Source organism: Ochlerotatus camptorhynchus, unplaced genomic scaffold (genome assembly GCF_037179485.1).
Source record: "Ochlerotatus camptorhynchus isolate MF236.1 unplaced genomic scaffold, CSIRO-AGI_Acam_v1.1 ptg000503l, whole genome shotgun sequence".
Lineage (NCBI taxonomy): Eukaryota > Metazoa > Arthropoda > Insecta > Diptera > Culicidae > Ochlerotatus > Ochlerotatus camptorhynchus.
Window position 1 is genome coordinate 4,374,847 of NW_027040988.1, and position 23,567 is coordinate 4,398,413.

Genomic DNA, 23,567 nt, shown 5'->3' on the forward strand with positions numbered 1-23,567 from the left:
GTTAGCCAGGAAACGAATAGCTCGGCTTCCCACAATGGCGATCCGACACCATTTTCACTGCACTACTAGAACAGTGTTCCTTTTTCCGCAGCCACGGGGCTTTCGTACTGGCACTCGCGACACGGCTGAGAGTCGATTTCCCAGCTGGAGTAGAACGATTTCGGCCTGAAACGGGGTAATTTGTCTCCGAATCCAAAACACGCGTTCACTCCACCGTGACTCGGATACTTCTCTTCTTTTCACAACTCCTGCACCCGCGCTCGACTGTTATGTTGATTATGTTTTTCGCCTTCTTTTGCAGCGGGAGGAGAATCAGGACCTAACTTTATTGAATACGCGAGACTACAGGAAACGATAATTTTATCCTTAGCTAAATAAACTAACAACATAAATGTAATGATCGGTTATTGAATGCGTGAGTGCGTGAGTACCGCTGATACTATATCAGCAATCCGAGAATAAACTCAGCTCAGTTTTTATCAGAGCGTGCAAGCGATAACATAGGTGTTATACCTCGTACTTACATCCGAAAAATCTCTAAAACCTAATACCCATATTTACCCAGATATTACAACTGGCGAACGAGGTGGAATTTATTTTATATAAGTTTAACAAGAAAAGTTTAGTTTTGTGTCTCAGTGAGTTTTATTTTTTACTAGTGGGTGGAAAGTAAATTTCCAACGTTATAGTGTACCTGGCAAGTGGAAAACCCCAATTCGTTCACCTCAAGTTTGGTGAAGCTTTACCAGCTGGGTAATAAAAGTATATCATCACCTAAAAAAAAAAAAAAAAAAAAAAAAAAAACAGCTAAAACTAAATTGATTGCGAGTGCAAAAATTGAACATTTTTGTACGTGTGTGACTGTAGTGCAGATCTCCGACCTGATCGCCATCGTTGCATCAGTAAATCTTTTGTCCACATAGCGCGTGGCTTCGTGTGATTGACCGGAGAGAAAGCTATATTGTCACCGGCCTAGGGCGCAGTACGCGGTAGAAGTGGTTTGTGTGTTTTGAATAGGCGATATTGTTTGGTAAGGTTGTTCTAGGTCATCTGTTGTGTTGGATATAGTCAGATACCCTACTGGCTAATCAGGTATGTTTTTTATCGTTTTATAATTTTTCGGTTTAATGTTGTTGCAATTAGTACATTAAAAATTGTTTTATATCAAGATAATATTTTATTCGAGCAATACATGTGTGTTTTTCTTCAATTTTTTGCGAACCAAAAATAAGTTTATGTTTATCGAAAATATTTTTTAATTGGACTCTATTTATTGTTTAAATATTTTTGTTTGTTGAGATTAAATTATTTTCTCAAACAGTGTTAATTTCAAGATAACCTACTACTTTGTTCAATTTGTTGAGAAGGTAGAAGAATTAAATCTGTGCGTCTTTGTTTCTGAATCCTATTAAAGCGACAATGCCGGTTGTGAGCACAATTGAGCCATTCCATCCAGATGTATGCATTACGTTTTCACAATACCTGGATCAGCTGGAATAGATTTATTTGCACCAGAAAGTTGATCCAGCTGAAAGGAAGACAACATTTCTTGCATCTTGCGGTACTGCTGTGTACACTGAACTGAGGTTGCTGTATCCTGATCAGGATTTGAAGGACATCAATTACAAGGATTTGACAGAAGCGTTGCGAAAACGCTTCGACAAAAGTGAGAGTGATTTAGTTCAGCGTATCAAATTCTATGCTAGGGTGCAGAAACCGAACGAGCGAGCTGTGGATTTTATTCTGGCAGCGAAGCAATTAGCAGAGTATTGTAAATTCGGGACGTTTAAAGAAACGGCAGTCCGAGACAAGCTATTGTGTGGTATCTCAAGCAAGCAACTACAGGAGTGACTTCTGGATGAAGATGACCTCACCCTGGCCAAAACGGAGCGTATCATCGTAAACCGAGAAGAGGCGACCGAGAGGGCTACACTTATTCACGAAGAGCCAGCCAGGGTCAGTGTTATTGATCGAATCGGTAAGAAGAGGGTTGGATTCCCTCGTGACTCTACTCCAACTCCATCTGGATCAAGGGGCAGGAGTCGTGGTTTTCGACATCGCTTAAACAATAGCCGTAGTCGCAGCAGGAGTCGGTCTGAATCCAGAAGGCGTGGTGGTAGAACGTACTACTGTACCTATTGTCGTAGGAAAGGTCATACCCGCAAGTATTGCTATGATCTAAAGCACCAGAAACCGTCTGTTAAATCTGTTGTTGTTGAGGCGAATAAACCGGATTTGGCCGACAGAATGAGAAGAGCAAGAATATCGGAGTCAGAAGAGGAGATGGACGTTCTCATGGTGTCTGCTAGTCAAAGATCCAGTGCACCATGTATGATTGATCCTATAGTCGATGGTGAAAGACTACAAATGGAGATCGACAGTGGTTCCGCAGTATCCGTTGTATGCAGACAGACCTACGAGCGGAAGTTCGGAGTCTACGAGCTGTCCGAATGCCCTGTAAAATTAGCTGTCGTTGACGGAGCTCATCTGAACGTTAGTAGTACTGAAGAGCATGAAAGTCTTCACACCTTTATTCGGACGAGACTGGCTGGATGTTTTCTTCCCATCTTGGAGAGATGCTTTTCGTCCGATATCTGTGAACTATACAAGCATGTCAGAGGAGGAGGTCGTCGTAGAGGACATAAAAACTAAGTTCCATAGCGTTTTTGATAATGATTTTTCAACCCCTATCAAAGGCTTTGAGGCTGATTTGGTTGTCAAAGATAATACACCTGTATTTAAACGAGCCTATGATGTCCCTTATCGTTTGAAAGACAAAGTGGTTGAGCATATTGATTGCTTAGAACGGGATGGTGTTATGACACCCGTTGAAGCAAGTGAGTGGGCTTCTTTTGTCATAATTATCGTAAAAAAGGATCAAGGAATCAGAATGGTGATTGATTGCAAGGTCTCCATAAATAAAGTAATTGTACCAAATACCTATCCGCTTCCATTGGCTCAGGACTTGTTTGCTACTTTGTCCGGTTCTAAGGTTTTTATTTCTCTCGATCTCACTGGTGCTTACACCCAATTGCGTCTTTCCGAAAATTCTAGAAAAATAATGATTATAAACACAATCAAAGGTTTGTACTCGTACAATCGCCTACGACAGGGAGCATCAAGCAGTGCTGCCATTTTTCAAAAAGTGATGGATCAAGTTGATGATGATGATGGTCCCACCTCTTACCCCTACAAAGGTTTGAGCTGGACGATTTATCTTTAAGATAATTAAATATGACATTTTAACCAGGTTGGCAAACAAAATCGAACTGGTTTCAGTTACAGATATAAATTCCCTCTAAAGTTTACAGTTGCTTTACAGCGATATTAATGTGGAAAAGCTCAGGCGTCCACCTCTTAGTTCGCCTTTTTGTCCACCTAAAATATTCATAAGTATTACAAGCAATCAAAAGTTAATGAACAATCAACAAAGCATCCAATTACACTAGCAACCCCGCAATCTGATGTTATCATAATTTTCAGCAATGTCAGGAATGCTCACGAACCCCTAACATTTGCCAGAAAACTTACTACTAACTCAAGGTATCTTTCAAATAAGCTTCAAAATTGCATTTTTTTTTTATCAAATGTTAAATTCAGTCCTCTTTCTCGTAATACGCGCGCGAGGCTCAAACCTTTGTAGACTACTTTTTTTTTTAAATTAATCTACTATAAAATCAAATATTAAAAATCCATCATCATCCTCGTGGTGAACAGAAATAGTTTTTGCAGTGCTACAATAATTATTAAAAAGTCGTTATGACAGCTATCTATATAAAATAAGCCGTTAGAGATAACTTCGTCAAGATACATAATTTGTCAATTCATAAAAAAAAATCACTGGATAACTGTTCAAAAGACAGTTTTAACGTGTGAAATGCAGTGTCTTTTAAATTCTGTAAGTGTTGCTAAACGTTTGATATATCTAGGCATCGAATTGAAAACATTTATTCCTTTATAATATAATGAATTTTGTGAAGCACAAGTCAAGAAATGTGGTGTTCTTATTTCAATCGCGTTTCTAGTATTATATCTATGAAAGTCACTTCCTCTTTCAATTCGATCACACAAATATCGAGGCAGAAACCCGTAACTACTTTAAAAATGAACACCATAGTCAAATATACAATTCTTCGCTTCACCGACAGCCATTGTAAGGCGTCTAACATCAAAGTTGAGGAAGTGAATCTATTACATCTCAAAATCAAACGCATTATTTTATTCTGCACGCGCTGTAATCTCAATATTTGTATTGCATTGGCCAGAAATAAAATGGAAGAGCAAAAATCAAGATGAGGAGAGATGATTGATTTGTATAGCTGTATTTTACTGGCAATAGTTAAATCGTTTTTCAGTCGACATAGAATTCCATACTTCTTGGCAATTTTCTTGATGACATTGTCAATGTGAGAGTTGAACTTAAGTTTGTCATCAATAATCGTGCCAAGATAGTTAATTTCCCGAACGCGATCCCCCAATAGTCTCATCATCAATTACAACAGAGACGTTCTCATTTACTCGATTCCGCGAAATTACCATAAATTTAGTTTTACTTGTATTCAATTTTAACTGCTTTTACTTCAACCATCTACTTAGAGAACGCAAATCTTCATTCAAGTGTAAAACGGCATCATTTAGATCCTTAGCTGCAATGAATAACACAGTATCATCTGCAAAAAGATTAATGTCGCAAAATCGTAAAACACGTCGCAAGTCATTAATATACATAATAAATAACAGGGGCCCTAATACACTTCCCTGGGGCACTCCAAGGGTATTCCCCACGGGACTGGCAACAGAATCATTAAAAACAGTCCGTTGAGTTCTGTCAGACAAATAGCTTTCAAACCAAATTGCTGTTCTAAAAGGTTTAGTTGGAGTTTCTTGCTACCTTGACGACGCTGGTGACGATTTTGAAGACTGTAAAAATAAGCTTTTTTTGGTCTTAGAGCATTTGTCTAAGTTCATCATAAAAGTACATTTAAAAAAATGCAAGTTTTTTGTTTCTAGTCTGCCTTATTTGGGACATGTGTTAACAGATAGTGGACTGTTACCATGCCCTGAGAAAATTGAGACAATTCGAAGAGCTGTAGCTCCGAAAAATGTCACAGAGTTGAAGGCATTTTTGGGTTTGGTCAACTATTACGGTCGTTTCATTCCCAACTTATCCTCACATCTCAGCAAGTTGTACAGTCTGTTGAGGAAAGACACGAACTATGGTTGGAGCAAGGATTGTGAAAAATCGTTTGAAAATTGCAAAAAGTTGTTGTTGAATTCTAATCTTTTGGAATACTATGATCCTAACAAGCCAATAGTGGTTGCTTCCGATGCCTGTGGTTATGGTTTAGGAGGAGTAATTGCACATGTTGTTGACAAAGTAGAACGCCCTATCAGCTTTACTTCTTTCTCATTGAACGATGCACAGAAATCAAATCCAATTCTGCATCTAGAGGCATTGGCGATTGTTAGTACTATAAAAAAGTTTCATAAGTACCTGTATGGCAAGAAATTTACAGTTTATACAGATCACAAGCCTTTGATTGGTATTTTCGGAAAAGAAGGTAAGAATGCAATCTTTGTGACACGTTTACAGCGGTATATAATGGAGTTGTCTATTTATGACTTCGACATTTTTTACCGACCATCGTCACAAATGGGTAATGCGGATTTCTGTTCCCGTTTTCCTTTACCGCAAGAAATCCCTAAAGAGTTGCAACGTGATTACGTTAAGAACATCAATATCACTGCAGAGTTGCCTTTAGATTGGACGATTCAAGAAATTTAAATTTTAAAATTTTTGCATAACGGTTGGCCTAAAAAGTTAGACAAAAGGTTTAAAGACGTTTACTCGCATCATCAAGATCTTGAGGTGTTGAATGGTTGCCTGCTTTATCAAGATCGTGTTATAATTCCACAAAGATTGCAAAATTCTGTATTGAAGCTACTCCACAGAAATCATTCAGGCAAGATCAAGCAGCTAGCTAGGAGAACTGTTTACTGGTATGGAATCAATAGTGATGTTGAAAGTTTTGTGAAAAGTTGTCACATTTGTAATCAAATGTCAATTGCTTCCAAGAAGCCATCACAAACTAGTTGGATTCCTACTAACCGTCCTTTTAGTAGGATACACGCAGATTTCTTCTATTTCGACCACAAAGTTTTTCTTGTTCGCCGACAGTTACTCGAGATGGCTTGAAATTGAACTTATGAAAGGTGGTACAGATGCTAAAAGAGTGAAAAGTAAGTTCATGTCTTTGTTTGCTAGGTTTGGGCTACCAGATGTCATTGTGACTGATGGTGGACCGCCATTTAACTCTAGATATCTCATAGATTTCTGGGAAAAACAAGGCATCAAGGTCATGAAAAGTCCGCCATACCACCCTTCGAGTAATGGTCAAGCCGAAAGAATGGTTGTTATGTTGTTCGTGTTAAAGAAGTGTTGAAGAAGTTTTTGCTCGATCCACAAATGAAAGGTTTGGATCTTGAAGATCAAGTCTCTTGTTTCTTGTTTAACTATCGCAACACTTGTACTGAAGATTCAAGGTTTCCTTCAGAAAAACTGTTTAACTTTAAACCGAAAACGATACTAGACCTAGTCAACCCTAAAAATAGTTTTAAACAGCATTTGACAATTAAAAAAGAGTAGGAAAGCACTGGTTTTAATATTGACGAGTCTGAACGAGACGAGTTTGCTAAGTTACGTACAGGAGATCCAATCTACTTCAAGAATTTTAAGCCAACAGATAGAAAAAGGTGGTTGGATGCTACCTTTTTAAAGAAAGTTTCTCCAAATGTTTTCCAGGTTTCGCTTGGGGGACGCACGTGTATACGGCACATCGCGATCAAATCAAGTTCAGGTACCAGAGGCCTTGTAAGATCGTGTGTAAATGGCAGAATGATCATACGGACAGCAGGAAGCGTGCAAGAGAGGAAGCAGACGTTTCGGACTCGGATGAAGATTTTTATGGTTTTGTTTTGGATTCATGTTTATTCGACACACAAAATGGCAATAGTTTGTCATGCTCATCAGAGGCTGGCAATAGTTTGCCAATTAAACGATCAGGCAATAGTGTGCCTAAACCAATTCCTGCCTCGATTAACAACGACTTATTGCAGCCATCCAGTAGTTGGAAGTTAGGCAATACGGAACGTTCTAACGAACTACCAGCTTCGATTTCACCAAGCGATTTCGGTTTGATATTTCATGGAACTGAATCATCGCTTTCGTCACATCGACGGTCAAGAAGAAAAAGAAACCAAGATGTAACTTTTGGTAATCAAAGTGAAAGAAGATCTCTTCGTTCGAAACGAAAAAATCTAATAATGATTATTTCTATTATTAATTTGAATTTCATTCAGTCGAATTCTTACATATGTTTATAAAAGTTTAATAATTAATTTAGTCGTTAAGTTAAACATGAATTGCAACACAATGAATTGTATGAACAATCTCGAGGAAGGAGAACTGTAATGATCGGTTATTGTATGCGTGAGTGCGTGAGTACCGCTGATACTATATCAGCAATCCGAGAATAAACTCAGCTCAGTTTTTATCAGAGCGTGCAAACGATAACATAGGTGTTATACCTCGTACTTACATCCGAAAAATCTCTAAAACCTAATACCCATATTTACCCAGATATTGCAATAAAAATCTAAATAAAAGGACGTGCAAAATTTATAATTTAAAATTATTCACGAAGGCATAGTGATACTTCGACTGATTATTGTATTGCTCGATCCCTTTAACAATATGCTGCCGAATTTCGGATGATTTTCTTATGGTTGTATTCGTCATCAACTGATGAGCATCCATATGACTGTCCTCAAATAAAGGATGATATTCTCAGCTCCGCCCCTGGCAGGATTTCCTGCCGTTTTTTTATGAATGGGGCGGGACAGAAAGTATCTTTTGTGCAGAATATGAAAAAAAGGATGGACTTCGGATGTTAATCGAATTGCATATATAGAGGTACCAGATATGTTTAACAGTCAGTTATTGATGATTCACAATGAATTTTTTCTCTAATTTGAATGTTTTGGCTCTCTGGGCAGGTGCGGGTAGCACATTAGGGTTGATGCATATATTATGTCACGCTATAGAGGGGGACGCTAAGATTTTGTGACAAGCAATGCATTAGGTATAGGAAAAACGTTACGATAGGGGGGAGGGGTAAATTTATCCTCGATTTAGCGTGACATAATTAATGCATGGGCCCTTAATAGAATTAATTTTACTTAATTGTACTTTGTTTACTTTCAGGTTGTCAGTTTTTGGGATGGGGGAAGAGAGGAGGGGGGGTGTTTTGTTTAAATAATGTCCACGTTTCGATCTAGTTGAAGCCAGTCCCCTTCGACCCCATCGCGGGTTGTCAAGGTGATCATGCCATGATCCACCTCTAGGGGTGTTTACATCTGTGCTTATCTGCTAGCGCTAGTGTATTAACATGCTGGTAGACTCTGATGCCCTGCCTACATTATGCTGGCTACTTTTTACACCGTGCTAGCATCGACAAACCGACATGACACTTAATTCTGACTTATGCCCGAAAAACGTAAACGGCCGATTTAAATGTGCAATGATCCAAACTGTCAAAACCATAGGATTTTTTTTATCTAGATAAAAATAATCTGTCCAGATTAGATCAGACACGAACCAATTCATAACTTTTGCATACGGGTTTATGACTTAGCTAAATATTTCCCACGAACACGGAGCCAGGTGTCAGTAGTGTGATTTGGTCAGAAATTTTATTGTTTTGGCTATGGTCATGCATGTCGGCTTGTCAATGGTGCTAGTACACTAGCGCTAGCAAATCCGTATAAATGTAAACACCACATTAACCGCTAACTTGTTACTGCTTGCAGGACCCAATTCCACGCCATCCGAAGCGGTAATGAGCAGAGGCACGACAGCAGCGCAGTGTCATATGTTTTTAGGTTCAAACAGAACGATGTGCAGCCAAATGATACTGGATTATGATGACTTGACTGGGTTTGGGTAAAAACGTTTATTTCAGAATACATTGCAAAAATTATCATATGCACATTTTTAAATTTTTAAACTATTTATTTCAGCAGATCCGTGAAGTAATATCCTATAAATTGGCGTATTTTTATTTTTATTTCATCTATAAACGACAAAGTTATAATCCTTCAAAACCTAGCACTATTTCACCATACATCCTGATGAATGTGGGCGTCTTAGTGGAAATCCTGTATAATGAGAGAGAGAAGGATTAGTATTTTCCATTTAATTCCACTACTTTATTTGCTTATCCTTGACAGATACGCGTATTTCGTCTACAATGTGCAGACTTCTTCAGTGTCTTGTACTAATACTCGACTCGATTATATCACCATACATATTTTTTGATTTGCACCCCAGTACAGTCGACAAAGACGTAGTTCTACGCCAAATAAAAAAAAAATTAAATAGTGATTAAGGTGTGTATGAGCCGCATATCAGCGTTATATAGCAAAAAGGCGATTAGCGGGCTTATTGGTTACTTGGGTCGAGTCGTCGGATTAACGAGATCCGGATTAGCCGGAGACTGAACTTGTCGTCCCGAAGATGAAACTGTTTGACAACACATGATTTTTTCGGTTGGATAGATGAGCTCACGGAGCTACTATACTAATTAATACCCATGCAGCAAATTTCAAACACGTATTATGATATCTCTTGATATGAGCAAGAGGAACTGTGGCGTCTCCAAACCGCAGAAACGACTGGTGATCGCCAAAAATGACACCAGCAGAGAAATGCAAATACGCATTACGGCAGAGAATCGTGCTTAAAGGGTGATACGGTCAAAATTTGGTCAATAACAACTTGACGTATTTCTTTCAATTTTGCATTTAAAAAACCTGAACACCCCTCATTTTGAAGGTGTGTGTGTGTAGAATGTTGCTCCTATTTTGATTTTGGAATTCACTCTTCAGTTGTCAAAATGCCGTCCAAGCAAGAAGAGCAGCGTATCAAAATTTTGCTCGCGCATCGCGAAAATCCGAGCTACTCGCACGCAAAGTTGGCAAAATCGCTAAAAGTTGCCAAATCAACCGTTACAAATGTAATTAAAGTGTTTGGGGAACGTTTGTCGACAGCCAGGAAGTCTGGATCGGGGGGAAATCGAAAACCGGAAGCCGCTGAGACGACAAAGAGAGTTGCCGGTAGTTTCAAGCGAAGCCCTAACCTCTCTCTCCGAGATGCCGCAAATAAGCTGGGTGTATCGTCTACAACCGTGCATCGAGCCAAAAAACGAGCCGGATTATCGACTTACAAGAAGGTAGTGACTCCAAATCGCGATGATAAACAAAATACGACGACCAAAGCGCGATCCCGGAGGCTGTACACGACGATGCTGGCGAAGTTTGACTGCGTGGTAATGGACGACGAAACCTACGTCAAAGCCGACTACAAGCAGCTTCCGGGACAGGAGTTTTATATGGCAAAAGGAAGGGGAAAGGTAGCAGATGTTTTCAAGCACATGAAACTGTCAAAGTTCGCAAAGAAATATCTGGTTTGGCAAGCCATCTGTACATGTGGCTTGAAAAGCAGCATTTTCATAGCTTCCGGGACTGTCAACCAAGAAATTTACGTGAAAGAGTGTTTGAATAAACGTCTGCTGCCTTTCCTGAAGAAACACGGTTGTTCCGTACTGTTTTGGCCGGATTTGGCATCTTGCCATTACGGTAAAAAGGCCATGGAGTGGTACGCCGCCAACAACGTGCAGGTGGTTCCCAAGGACAAGAACCCTCCCAACACGCCAGAGCTCCGCCCAATTGAGAAATACTGGGCTATTGTCAAGCGGAACCTAAAGAAGACCAAAAAAACTGCTAAGGGCGAGCAGCAGTTCAAGGCAAACTGGCTTTCTGCGGCGAAGAAGGTGGACAAGGTGGCTGTACAAAATCTGATGGCAGGGGTCAAGCGTAAGGCCCGGCAATTCGGATTTGGAAAAGCGGAAGCCTAACTGAATATTTTTCCTGAATTTTATACTAATTGAACTTGAAAAAGAAATTTAATTTGATTTTTTAAATAAACGATTTCACCGATTTACACGCGTTTTTCCTTGACCAAATTTTGACCGTATCACCCTTTACTCTGATCGAATAAAATTGACTTTCTACAAAACGCTGATTGTTTTTCCACGTAGAGAACCAACGTGCCCAAGGAGTTTTCTAACGAAAGGTGTTACGTACCATCTACGGCGGAGTGCAGATGGATAACGCAACGTGGAGGAGACGAATGAGCAATGAATTGCACCAGCTGCTACGAGAATCACCCATCGTACACACAACTAAAATCGGGCGGCTATGGTGGGCTGGGTACGTCGAAAGAATGTCGGTCGACAACCTAGTGAAAATGGTTCTCGAAAACGTTCCGACTAGAACAAGACGAGCGGCTGGAAAGGTAGTGTCGTGATTTTCGGCGGGCCTGTCGGATGCCTTCACAAAATGATGGTGCTCCATGGTGTCAGGTGTGGGATATCTCAAGTCCAAGGGAGCCTTACTGGGTGTCCCGCTGTCCAGTACTGTCCGGATGACCTCTGGGTTGTGATTGCAGATCGCTTTGGGGCCGTGAGGTAAACTCCAGGAAAGCTGGCCGAAGCGTACTGCTTACCGTTCGTCGGCCACGGAATATGGGCACGGCTGCTGCTTTCCTCACCGTCCGTCGAGCAGATCCGCCACGGAATGTGGCATCGTCCGGGTATACTGGGAGTCCGCTAGATGGGGATTGCAGATCGCTTAAAGCCGCAGTGAGGTAAACTCAGAAAAACCATCAGTTGGCCAAAGCGGTTGCTGCCTACCGATTGAATGAACCCGGGTGGGGCACTACTGCTGCTTTTAGGGAGATGTGCTCTCCTCGCCGTTTGCCAATCGAATGAGCCCAGGTGTAGTAGTAGTAGTAAAATTATGTTTATTTCTGTTGATTATGGTAGTACATTGATTTATCATTTTAATTGATAAGCCTACCTGGCTCTTCATCTTTGTTCAATTTGATATTCTAATTTAATATTTGCGTTTTTCAACTAGTTTACAGAATACCCCTTTGAGGGTGTGTTTTATTTGAATTGAAAAAAGTGATAACCTACCTAACTACGAGTATAACTTAACCTAACGTGCTAGATCACGTATGATCTGATGATTTGATGTCAGACAGGTGTCTCTGAACCTTTCCAGGATGAATACTTTCCGTTCTTCTAATGTCTGAATTCCAGCCTGGAGGTGGATCTAAGAATTTCTAGTCCGAGGGGGGCTGTTTAGGACCATCCTAAGGATCTTGTTCTGGATCCTTTGGAGTTTAAGGTGATGGCATTTTGCGCAACTCTCCCAGATTGGCATACCGTACTCGATTACAGGAAGGTTGATTTGTTTGTAGACAGCAAGCTTATTTTTCAGGGACAGGGTTGACTTCCTGTTGATAAGTGGATACAACGATCTTATCAAGATGTTGCACTTGGGTTTCGGCTTGTCAACGTGATCCCTGAACAGAAGCTTACTGTCTAGTGTTAGCCCGAGGTACACGACCTCTTTGGACCATTCCACCACTGTGCCGTTCAGGCAGATCTTGTTATTCTCCGACGGAACAAGTCTGGGAGATTTAGAGTGTGGAAAGACAATGGGTCTTTGCCGCGTTGATACGGATCTTCCAGCTATTGAAATATTCAGACAGGACGTCCAGACCTCTCTGAAGTTTGGAAGTCAGAGCTCCGATGACCCTACTCTTGTAGACGATGGATGTGTCATCTGCGAACAGAGACAATGATCCACCATCAGGGAGAGCCGGCATATCGGAGGTGAACAGGTTGAATAGGATGGGGCCAAGGATGCTTCCTTGTGGAACCATTCAGAGAGACTCGGAACGTCCTGTCTGATAGATAGTTGTTTATTATCTTCACTAGGAAGATTGGAAGACCGTACTGCTGCAATTTGAACACCAGGCCATCATGCCAGACATTGTCGAACGCTTTTTCAACGTCCAACAACGCCATGGCAGATGTTTTCGAAACAGACTTGTTCGTTTTTGTTACTCGAGTCAGCTGGTGGACGGTCGAACGACCTTTCCGAAAACCAAACTGTTCCTCGAGTAACAAGTTGTTTTTTCGGATGAGTATGACTTTAGCTGACTGCCAAGTCTGAGGCACTGATTAAAAATGTGCCAGATGGTTGTAGAATCTGGAGCTCAAGTGTTTGAGTTCCAGATTCAGGATGTTGTCGAAACCTGGGGCCTTCATGTTGTTAGATGATTTGATATAGGCCAACAGTTCGTCAGCCGTAATCTCGGATTCCTCTGGAAAAATGTTAGGAATCTGAAGAAGATTGGTTGCATTTTCAGCAACCTCAGATTCATGAGGGCTGACGATGTTTTGTCCGAGATTATGGGAGCTGACGAAGTGTTGACCTATCACGGCAGCCTTCTCTTCAGGAGTTATCAGATGGGTCGCCAGGACGATCCAGTGGGGTCAGTAGTGGAATGGGCCTAGGCTTGTTTTTAAGAATTTTTGTAAGTTTCCAGAAGGGCTTAGCACAATCTGGAAGAGATCGGATCTTACTAGCAAAATCGTTATTTCTAAGATCCACTATCCTGGCCTGAATGATCTTTGTTAATCAATTACAATTGGTCTTTAAGTTAGGCATGTCAGTACGCTGGTACTGCCTACGAATAGTTTTACGGAGTCTAATCAGATCTTTGTTAGGGCTGTCAAGGTTTAGAGTGTTACTCACCTGTCTGGATACTGGCACGTGTTGTTCCCTGGCCCGGGAAATCGCCTCCTCGATGGTTTGTAGACACCGGTCAACATCTTCGGACGTCCCCGGTTGGACATCGTAGTCGATGGTTGTGTCGACGCAGTGTTGATGTGTCCCATGTTGCTTACGAAGATATCGATGGTCGCATGGACCCCAGACCGACTCAACCGGGTGGGAGAGTCCGGAGCCAAGATGGTATAGTGGCCCTCTTGCAGGTCTTCATTGAGGATGATGCCGTTTCTATTGCTCAGACCGTTGTCCCAAGCTTGATGTTTTGCGTTCAGATCGCCAGCGATGATAAAGTTCCCGCTCCTCCGGGTGAGTTTGATGATGTCTTTGCGGAGGGCCACTGACGACCCGTCCCTGATGTTGGTTTGCTTGGGGCAGTAGGCCGCGATGATGGTGATTGGGCCAAGTGATGTGCTCACCTCCACTCCGATGGCTTCAATTGTTTTCAGCTGGAAGTTTGGTAGCAGCCGGCAACTGATGTTCTGTCTATGCTTGTTCGTCAGTGAGCAAGCGTTCCAATTTGCAATTTTTATAGCTTCACGGTCCATACTTGGTGACGAGTGACAAGGCAGCATGAAGCTGTTCAGATCGAGTCTTGCAGGTGCGCAGAATGACGATCACCTCTGCAACCAGCGTTACTAGTTCCTCTGATGTTAACGGAGATTCGTCAACTGAGTCACCTGAGGCAACACGGGCATACGATAGTCCAGGCGCCGAGGCAGAAGCTTGATTTGGCAGAGCTGCAGCAGCAGTGAGGTGATGCTGAGCTGAGGGGGCGGCTCGTTGACTGTTGTTGAGAGGTAGCGGTGGAAGATTTGGGACCAGACGACAAGGATGGATTGCCGGGTATTGTTCGTCCGTGATGGCTGGTGGTGCACGTTTATTCCGATGCCGGCCTGGCTGGTTGCTAGTAACCACCTTCTTCCTCATGGTGATGAATTCCGTTCGCTTGGGACAGTTCCGAGTAGTGGCACGGTGAGTTCCGCCGCAATTCACGCACTTCGGGTCGGTGTCATCAGCTTGAGCACAGGTCGCCGTCGAGTGGGCCATAGCACACTTGTCGCAGCGTGGTTTCATATGACAGTTCTTCGTGTCATGGCCGAAGGAGAGGCAACTTGTGCATTGGGTCACATCACGGTGTTGCGGCTTGTAGTATTCCCAGTCGATAATGACCTGAAACAGGTCACATATGTTGCTCTTGAGCGCAGCAAGGGCGGTGGAGCCCTTCGTGAGGTGGACCAGAAACAGTTGGTCACGATAGTTGGTATTGGGCATAGGCCGTCGATTCATTGGGTGGACTGCCTCTGGTTTCAATCCGAGCCTCACCAGCTCATCTTTTACGGTAGCCGCTTCGTACGACGGCAGACCTCGTAAAACAACCTTCAATGGTTTCATCGAAGGCAAATCGTGAGTGTAAAACTCCACTGTGCTGTTCTTCAGCAGGTCACCGACCAACTTGTACTGCTGTAGGCTGGAGCACATGATCTTTGTTCCAACGCTACAGATTTTGAATCGCGGGAGCAATTTGCGTTTTGCCAGCTCATCCCTAAGCTGGGCGACGTCCTTCATCGGGGTAAACAGCGGGGGAATCCGCTCCTTTTTCGCAATTTCAGCGGCGTCACCAATTGGTTGCTCTGTAGCAGACGATTTGCTGCGTCATCCGAAGCGCGCTGGGATCCGTTTGGGCCTTCTTGCTAGGGCCCTCCGATGCAGAAGCAGTAGTACGCTTGCGTACCATGCTTTGTTTATTGGAAAGTGCAATTAGACCACCCCCCGAGCATCTAGACAGCTCCAGTGTAATGCTAATGTACCCCGAAAATTCTGGTACTCTGGTTCTGTCAAATCGAATAATGGTGGAGTAAATTTACAATTGGTCTTATTTTTTTATCAACTTTTTTTTCCCGGTTTTAAGTTTTTTGTTTTTTTTTTTTACTTTTTATAATAACATTGATATTTTTTCTAATAGTCTTCCAATCGACTCAGCATGACGGGATCGGAAAATGTCTGTCTATTTATGTGTGTGAGAGAGCACGTAAGACAATTTTCTTATATGTATTTCTTGGCAACCACTCTACCGAATTGAACGCAACAACAACCAAATGAAAGCTACCATGATTCTATAGAATGTTAATTAATAGATTTTCAATCGATTAACTGGTTCCGGACATGTGGACGGAACAAGACCCAAAAATCCGGGAACTAAGTGATGTTTGTCGGCAACCACATAACCGAAATAAACGAAACCCTTTAATCGGGTTACTGCCCAGTGCCCACATAGGAAATAGCCATAAAAAGTGCTTAAAAACCTGTGCAGGTTCCGAACTATGTGTCATATGGTTAAACCATTTGGGTTATGGTTCGTGTATGGAACATTTTTATTAGGGTGGTGCTGTCGGGGTAATTTTTAAAAAGAATATCAGAATTTACAGAAATAAGAAGTGCCAGATCACACCACTGGTGGATTAATAAAGTAATACGTCTCACTCAAAATTTATTCTTGGTTTGCTTTCGAAGTCCACATGAAGTGAAACAAAAACATGTTTTCTGATGTGAAAAAAGTTGTGCCACCAACTTTGGCTGACCCCATTGTTTACGTACGGTGGAGACATCTACAATTTGCAAGTGGGTACGTGAAACTAAGGTTTTCTGTCTAGATGCTCGGGGGGTGAATTAGACTTGCCAATGCGCCTGTCGATGACGCCACTTCCACGACGCGAACGTAGCAATAAAACGAACTAGAAAAAACTCGATAGGTCTAGCAACGAATGAATGCCGGGAAAAATGATAATGCTTGCTCTTATAGTATTTGCTCTGCTACTGATTAAGCCGTCAAAAAATCGTAATCATCCAATTTTCGGAGGACACAAACAGATGTGATTGAACAGTAAGTTTACTTTTAGTTATTTTATAGGGGAATTTACGTATTCTCGTCAATCTAAGCAGCGTCCGAACTTCTATTAGCGATTTCTCAGCGTCACACACATACATGGCAGGTTTCTTTGTTGACATTTATCTGCTGCTTGCTGTTCTACCAATTCCAATCGACAGAATTGATCAAAACGGGTTGAACATGTTTTTACAACGCTCCAAACTTCTCAGGTGAGTGTGACTATTGTCGGCAGTCTCTTTTTCTTCGGCACTCTTTCCATTTGAACTGCGTGTTAACCAGCTGTTCTATTATCGGCAACTCGAAATCAGCCGTATTTTGTAGTGTATTTATTTCATTTAAAGAAAAATATGGCAGAACAGGATTGCGCAGTCGTAAAAATGTAATCAGATTGAAGCTGAAAAGGTAAGGAATCGGCTTAATACATTCAGCGAAGAGTTTTGATGGGAAAATACAGTGAAATTAACGTTTCAATTTCGGTTGCCGAAAACAGTCAATGGGTGCCGAAGCCATAATTTACCCTATTTTATTATTATTTATATTATTATGGTTACACAGCATCACTTTCCTACAGGTAGGTCTACCGACATACGGAACTGGGGACCCATGGATCGAGTTGAACTAAGAAATCATGCTCAGCAAAGGACAACCAAGTCTGAATGATAAGGTAAGTATCAATTCACAAGAGCCGTTGAATAATGAAGATGGCCCTTCCAACACATAATGCATTTTCAACCAAATAAAACCTGAGAATTCAGTAGCATCTCTACTCATTTTTATGAAATACGCTGCCCTTAATCGCATACCAGTTCCATCTTTGCTTGATTTCCTATTCTTATGGGACAGTTATGCGATCAAGGGTAGTACAAATTTACGTATGAAGATTTTTGTAATTAGTCGAATATTTTCCCGTAGATGGGCAGCATCGCGCCCGAAACCGATCGACAGCAAGCTTTAAACGTTGTATGAAAGATAAGTCTTATATGTATGTCTTGTTGTCTCGCGTCGCTTCTTATTTTCAAGAAGTGCCTTATGCTAGCACAAAACACTAAATTAAAAGATGAATGTGTTTTTTTCTTTCTTCTTCTTCATTCTGGCTGTATTATTTTTTATATTTTTATTTTATTTTGACTAATCGGGATGCTTTTTCGTTGACCACAGTCACGCAGTGCTACTGATTACAATGGAGTAACCATTTTCAGCAGACTACAGTGGGCTGGGCATGTCGATTTATTGTTTACTGATAAATGGCAATAATATCCAGCAGGCTAAAATACGTCCCCACACCAAGAATGAACAATCCAAACCCTCCCAGCACAATGTTCTTCAGTAGCCGCCACCTCATCCAACCGAAATCCGACGGCCATCGAAACACCGTATCCAGCACGATAGGGGTCACCAATGCCAGCGTTGCCGATCCAATCGAGCCTACAAATCCAATGAATGGTTCCAATTGTGGAACCGTCAATGCAAGGCCCATCATCGCAATAACGATCGCGAGCCGAATCCCCACCTGGGCTACGTTCTGTCGGCGTTCGGGAATTTTGTGTCCAATCTTTCGCCACAGAATCTCCATCGGAACGTAGTAGTACAGCCCGAGAGTAAGGAGTATGGCTATCGCCGCAAGGATTTGCGTTGATTTGGCCAGGCTGTAAACGGAGATGGTTAGGTTTAGGAATGGTAAAGCAGTTAATTAACATGGCTTACAGTTCATCATTGGGTAGATTCAGTGTAACCGAACCTTTGGTTTCCTGTCCGTAGGTAGCGTAACCGAAAAATCCCACAATAGTGTACATAATGGTTATGAAGCAGATCGCCACGTTGGCAACTCCAAAGGGTTGCAGAAAGTGCTGAGGATGTTTCATTTTGTTTTCCACCGGAAGCACAATGCCAATGCCTTCGATCGCATAAACTGCCGTCCTACGGTTGAAATATCACTCAATTAACTGTTTTCTAGGTATGCCAAACAAAACTCTCATACCCAAAAAATGATGGTATATTGCTCAATTCTGGCCATAAATTGCAATTTGATAGGTACACCGGTTCCTTGAAGATGTAGAACAAGGTAATGATGAACACCACAATGATGGAGGTGTTTGCCAGCAGGGAGAACGGTACCAGGTATTTGAGTTCACGCACTTGAGTTATCACAGCCACAACGCACGTTGTCAGTAAAATGTAGATTCGGGTATCCCAATTGATCTCTAGTTCATAGTTGATCACGTCTCGTAGCGTTGTTGAAACAAAAACCAGATATACGCAGACCGAGAAGTAGCTGATTACCAGCAGCATATAGTCTATGTACGCTCTAAAATATATATATTATTAAAGTTATCGTTTGGGGAGAGCAACATTATGGATAGGCAATTACTTGGCAAGTCCCGCAAATTTACGAATTCCGATCGGCCCGTTGGCAAACACGTTCTCAGCTGTTTCGGCAAAACCCAGCACGGGTATTTTGTGTCGCTTACATGATTTTTGCGAGGTTCCGACCAGTAAATGAACGCAATGTGCGTAGATCAGCGCGACTAGCAAAGTTCCTAAAATTCCAAATACAAGACCGCCATTCTTGAAGGCAAAAGGCATCGCCAGTATTCCGGTACCGAGGGAGCCCTTCACCATGTGAATGAGCGTTCCGGTAGATCTAAAACGAAAAGGAATACTACATAAATTTCATTACCTTCTGGAGTCAATTTTGCTTACGAATTGGCTTTGTGAATTTGGCGCTTCTCAAACGGATTGTACTCATCGTGTTCGCTGCAATTATGTATAAGCAGAGTTTGAGAAAATGATCTATTGGGATCTCTTAAAGCATACTCACGCATTCGCGGGCGCAAAGTGAAAGCGCTCTTGTGAGATGTTCATATTGTCCATACTAGCAAACCTCGACTATACGAACAACCACGCGGTTACCCTGGAAACCCCCGTCTACGACGGTTGGGCCAGCTTTACAAAAAAAAAACTACCTCCAAGCAAAACAATCTCTTACGTGAACATGCACTCTCATCTGAGAATGAGTGTATAGTTGGGTTAGTGCTCTGTGGTCTCACGGATTCAAGTTTATGTTGCAGTATTATCACAAGTTATCACTTTTTAAAACTGCAGATGTAAAACTAACCACCTAGAACGTTGACGCTTTCTGGCCAAAAAAGACGGCGATTGCTTGGAAGCTAGAACGAAAATCAGCACCCATGCTTCATAGACAAACGTAGCTAAATACTACTTAGGCTTTTGACAGTGCACTAGTATCGTATCACAATAAAGTACTTCTTTATCTCGCGACACCGAGATAAGTAGCTTTACATCTACTATCATCATCGGTTGGTTTGAACGATGAGAGCCTCAGATAGTCGTAAGTGTAAAATGATCGGTCATAAAGCACAGTATTCTGGGAAGTTCGGTTCGATTCTTGATCCTATATAGAGGAGTTTATCGGGTTGGCAATTCTAAAGGGTTTGTGCGTAATAACAGGTGCTAATTAAGTTAACTAAGTCAAGAGTAGACACATGCTTCAGTAGGAACGTGATTCGAAATTGGTACGATTTTAAGCGCGTGTTGGCGTTGCTTTTGCTTAGACTTGTGAGACGAGAGAGATTGCTTAGCAGCACACAGTGCCTGATGGTCGAATCTCAAATAGACTTGCTCTTGAAATGACTTGTAATCAGTGTTTCAAATGCTCATTGCAGCTAAAATGCTACTTTTCTAAATTATATATTATTATTATTATCTATGAGATATTGTTGTTTTTTTTTATATGTATGATGCAAGAAGAGGAGGTAGTTTTTTTTTTTTTTTGAGTACCCAGTGACTGAGTAGACTCTACTTTTTTTTTAACTCTTTATTTGTTTCAAATTCAAAATAAATTACATTTCATTTTTAACCTAGGTGCTCCAGTTACTGCAGTAACGTACCAGCCTTAATTGTTATGATATATATCTAAGTGTTTTTACATTGTTCATGTCTTGACAATTAAGTATTTTAAACAGGTTTTTTAACCTGCATGTCAGTATAACAATTGATATCTTAAAACTAAAAACTAAAACTAAATCTTATCTAAGTATAAAGGGAATTAATCGTTGCAATTGAGGATTGCAACGATTTTTGCCTGAAATTATTAATTATTTTGTTGGACATTTGTTCTAAAGTCTCAACATTCGAAATTCTATGTACTTCGGTTGTACTGTACCAGGGAGGCAACTTCAAAATCATTTTCAGAATTTTGTTCTGAATCCTTTGAAGTGCTTTTTTCCTGGTAGTGCAACAACAAGACCATATTGGCACAGCGTAAAGCATGGCCGGTCTAAAAACTTGTTTAAATATTAGAAGTTTATTCGTTAGGCAAAGTTTGGATTTCCTGTTTATAAGAGGATACAAACATTTTATATATTTGTTACATTTGGCTTGAATGCCCTCAATGTGATCTTTAAAAGTTAATTTTTGGTCAATTATTAATCCAAGATATTTCACTTGGTTTGACCAGGAAATTGGAACTCCGTTCATAGTGACTATGTGACTACTACTAGGTTTCAAAAAGGAAGCTCTAGGCTTATGTGGAAATATTATAAGTTGAGTTTTGGAAGCGTTGGGAGAAATCTTCCATTTTTGTAAATAAGAAGAGAAAATATCTAAACTTTTCTGCAGTCTGCTGCAAATAACACGAAGACTTCTTCCTTTAGCGGAAATGCCTGTGTCATCAGCGAACAAAGATTTGTGGCAACCCTGAGGCAAATCAGGGAGGTCCGAAGTGAAAATGTTATACAATATAGGCCCAAGAATGCTACCCTGAGGAACTCCTGCCCTAACAGGTAGTCGATTAGATTTGGAATTTTGATAATTTACCTGTAGAGTTCTGTCAGTTAAATAATTTTGAACTAATTTCATAATATAAAGTGGAAAATTAAACTTTTTCAATTTAGCAATCAAACCTTCATGCCAAACACTGTCGAATGCTTTTTCTATGTCTAGAAGAGCAACTCCAGTTGAGTGGCCTTCCGATTTGTTTGAACGAATTAAATTGGTAACTCTTAAGAGTTGATGAGTAGTTGAATGCCCATGGCGAAATCCAAACTGCTCATCTGCAAAAATTGAGTTCGTATTGATGTGAAGCATCATTCTATTCAAAATTATCTTTTCAAAAAGTTTACTTATTGAAGAAAGCAAACTTATTGGACGGTAGCTAGAAGATTCAGCTGGATTTTTATCCGGCTTCGAAATTGGAACTACTTTTGCATTTTTCCATTTATCAGGAAAGTATGCTAAATGGAAACATCTGTTAAATAATTTTACCAAGAAAGACAAGGTACTCTCTAAGAGTTTTTTGATGAGGATATAGAAAATTTCATCATCACCTGGAGCTTTCATATTTTGAGACTTTTTAGTTATAGACCTTACTTCGTCCAAATCAGTCCCCCAGGAATCATCAAAAATATTTTCCCGAAAGAAAATATTCAGAAAATCCCGAGCAACCTGATTCTCAATAGGACTAGTAAGACCCAAACTGAAATTATGGGAACTCTCGAATTGCTTAGCAAGTTTCTGAGCTTTTCCAAATTTGTGATCAAAACTTTACCACCTTCTTGCGCTGGAATAGGCTTTTGAGGTTTTTTCAAAATTTTTGTGAGTTTCCAAAAGGGTTTGGAACTTGGGTCTAATTTAGAAATATTATTTTCAAAAGTTTTGTTCCTCAGGGCAGAGAATCGCTTTTTAATTTGTTTTTGCAAATCCCGCCAGATAACCTTCATGGCAGGATCGCGTGTTCTTTGATATTGTCTCCTACGGACATTTTTAAGACGGATCAAGAGCTGAAGATCGTCGTCTATTATAATTGAATCGAATTTAACCTCGCATTTTGGTACTGAGGCAGCTCTTGCTGCAACTATAGAAGTAGTCAGAGATTCAAGAGCATAATTAATTTCATCTTTGGTTTCCAAAGGAATGTTTGGATCGAAGTTATATTCCATAAATGTTCGATATTGCTCCCAATCAGCTCTATGGTAATTGAAAGTAGAGCTGTTGGGATTACAAATTATTTCTTGGGATATTTCAAAAGTTACTGGAAGGTGATCAGAACCGAAGTCAGCATGGGTAACCAGTTGGCTACAAAGTTGACATGAATCAGTTAAGACCAAATCAATAGTGGCGGGATTTCTCGCAGAAGAAAAGGATGTTGGGCTGTTTGGATATTGAATAGTGTAATAACCTGCAGAACAATCATCAAACAGAATATTACCATAGAGGTAACTCTAAGACTAGTAGGTCCCGAAGAAAATCATTATTATTTTTGGCTCACTCAGTACCAGAACAACGGTCCCAAGCAGTCCCAAGCTATTTCACTCACCCCTGCATGTTCTGCATGAATCCATACACCCCTGATGTTATCTGTCAAACTTTCATAGCGAATCAAAACAAACATAGTGTAGTAATAGAATTTCAACTAGAATAGGGTACGTTAATCGTTTGCTTGGGACCAATAGGCTACTAAAGTGGTGAGCCAATTTAAAATCGTTAGTTTCGTATTGATTGTTGATATTACCATTGGAATTGCTTTGAGCATTATTCCATGAGCGGTGTTTTGCATTAAAATCACCAATAATGAAGAATTTAGACCTATGACGGGTAAGTTTCTGGAGGTCACCCTTGAGAAAATTCTTTTGCTGGCCTACGCATTGGAATGGCAAATAGGCAGCTATAAACGTAAGTTGTCCAAATTTTGTTTCAACAGAAACCCCCAAAGTTTCAAAAACTTTGGTTTCAAATGAAGAAAGAATGTTATGTTTGATTCGTCTATGAATAATGATGGCAACGCCACCACAGGGTCCATCAAGACGATCATTTCTATAAATCAAGTAATTTGCGTCCTTCTTAACCTTATGGCCAGGTTTAAGGAACGTTTCAGTTATAACGGCAATATGCACGTTAT

The 23,567-nt window shown here is 40.8% G+C and overlaps 1 protein-coding gene across 1 annotated transcript; it reads right to left on the bottom strand.

Annotated features, from left to right (window-relative positions):
• Positions 1 to 17,821: 17,821 nt before the first annotated feature.
• On the bottom strand, positions 17,822 to 19,568 carry LOC135712830 (proton-coupled amino acid transporter-like protein CG1139). The gene is made up of 6 exons (XM_065235896.1): positions 19,470 to 19,568; positions 19,352 to 19,405; positions 19,020 to 19,292; positions 18,630 to 18,956; positions 18,356 to 18,568; positions 17,822 to 18,297 (listed from the first exon to the last, which is right to left on the bottom strand). The coding sequence occupies exons 1-6, from the start codon at positions 19,520 to 19,522 to the stop codon at positions 17,886 to 17,888; spliced, it is 1,332 nt and encodes a 443-aa protein (XP_065091968.1). The 5' UTR covers positions 19,523 to 19,568; the 3' UTR covers positions 17,822 to 17,885.
• Positions 19,569 to 23,567: the final 3,999 nt, after the last annotated feature.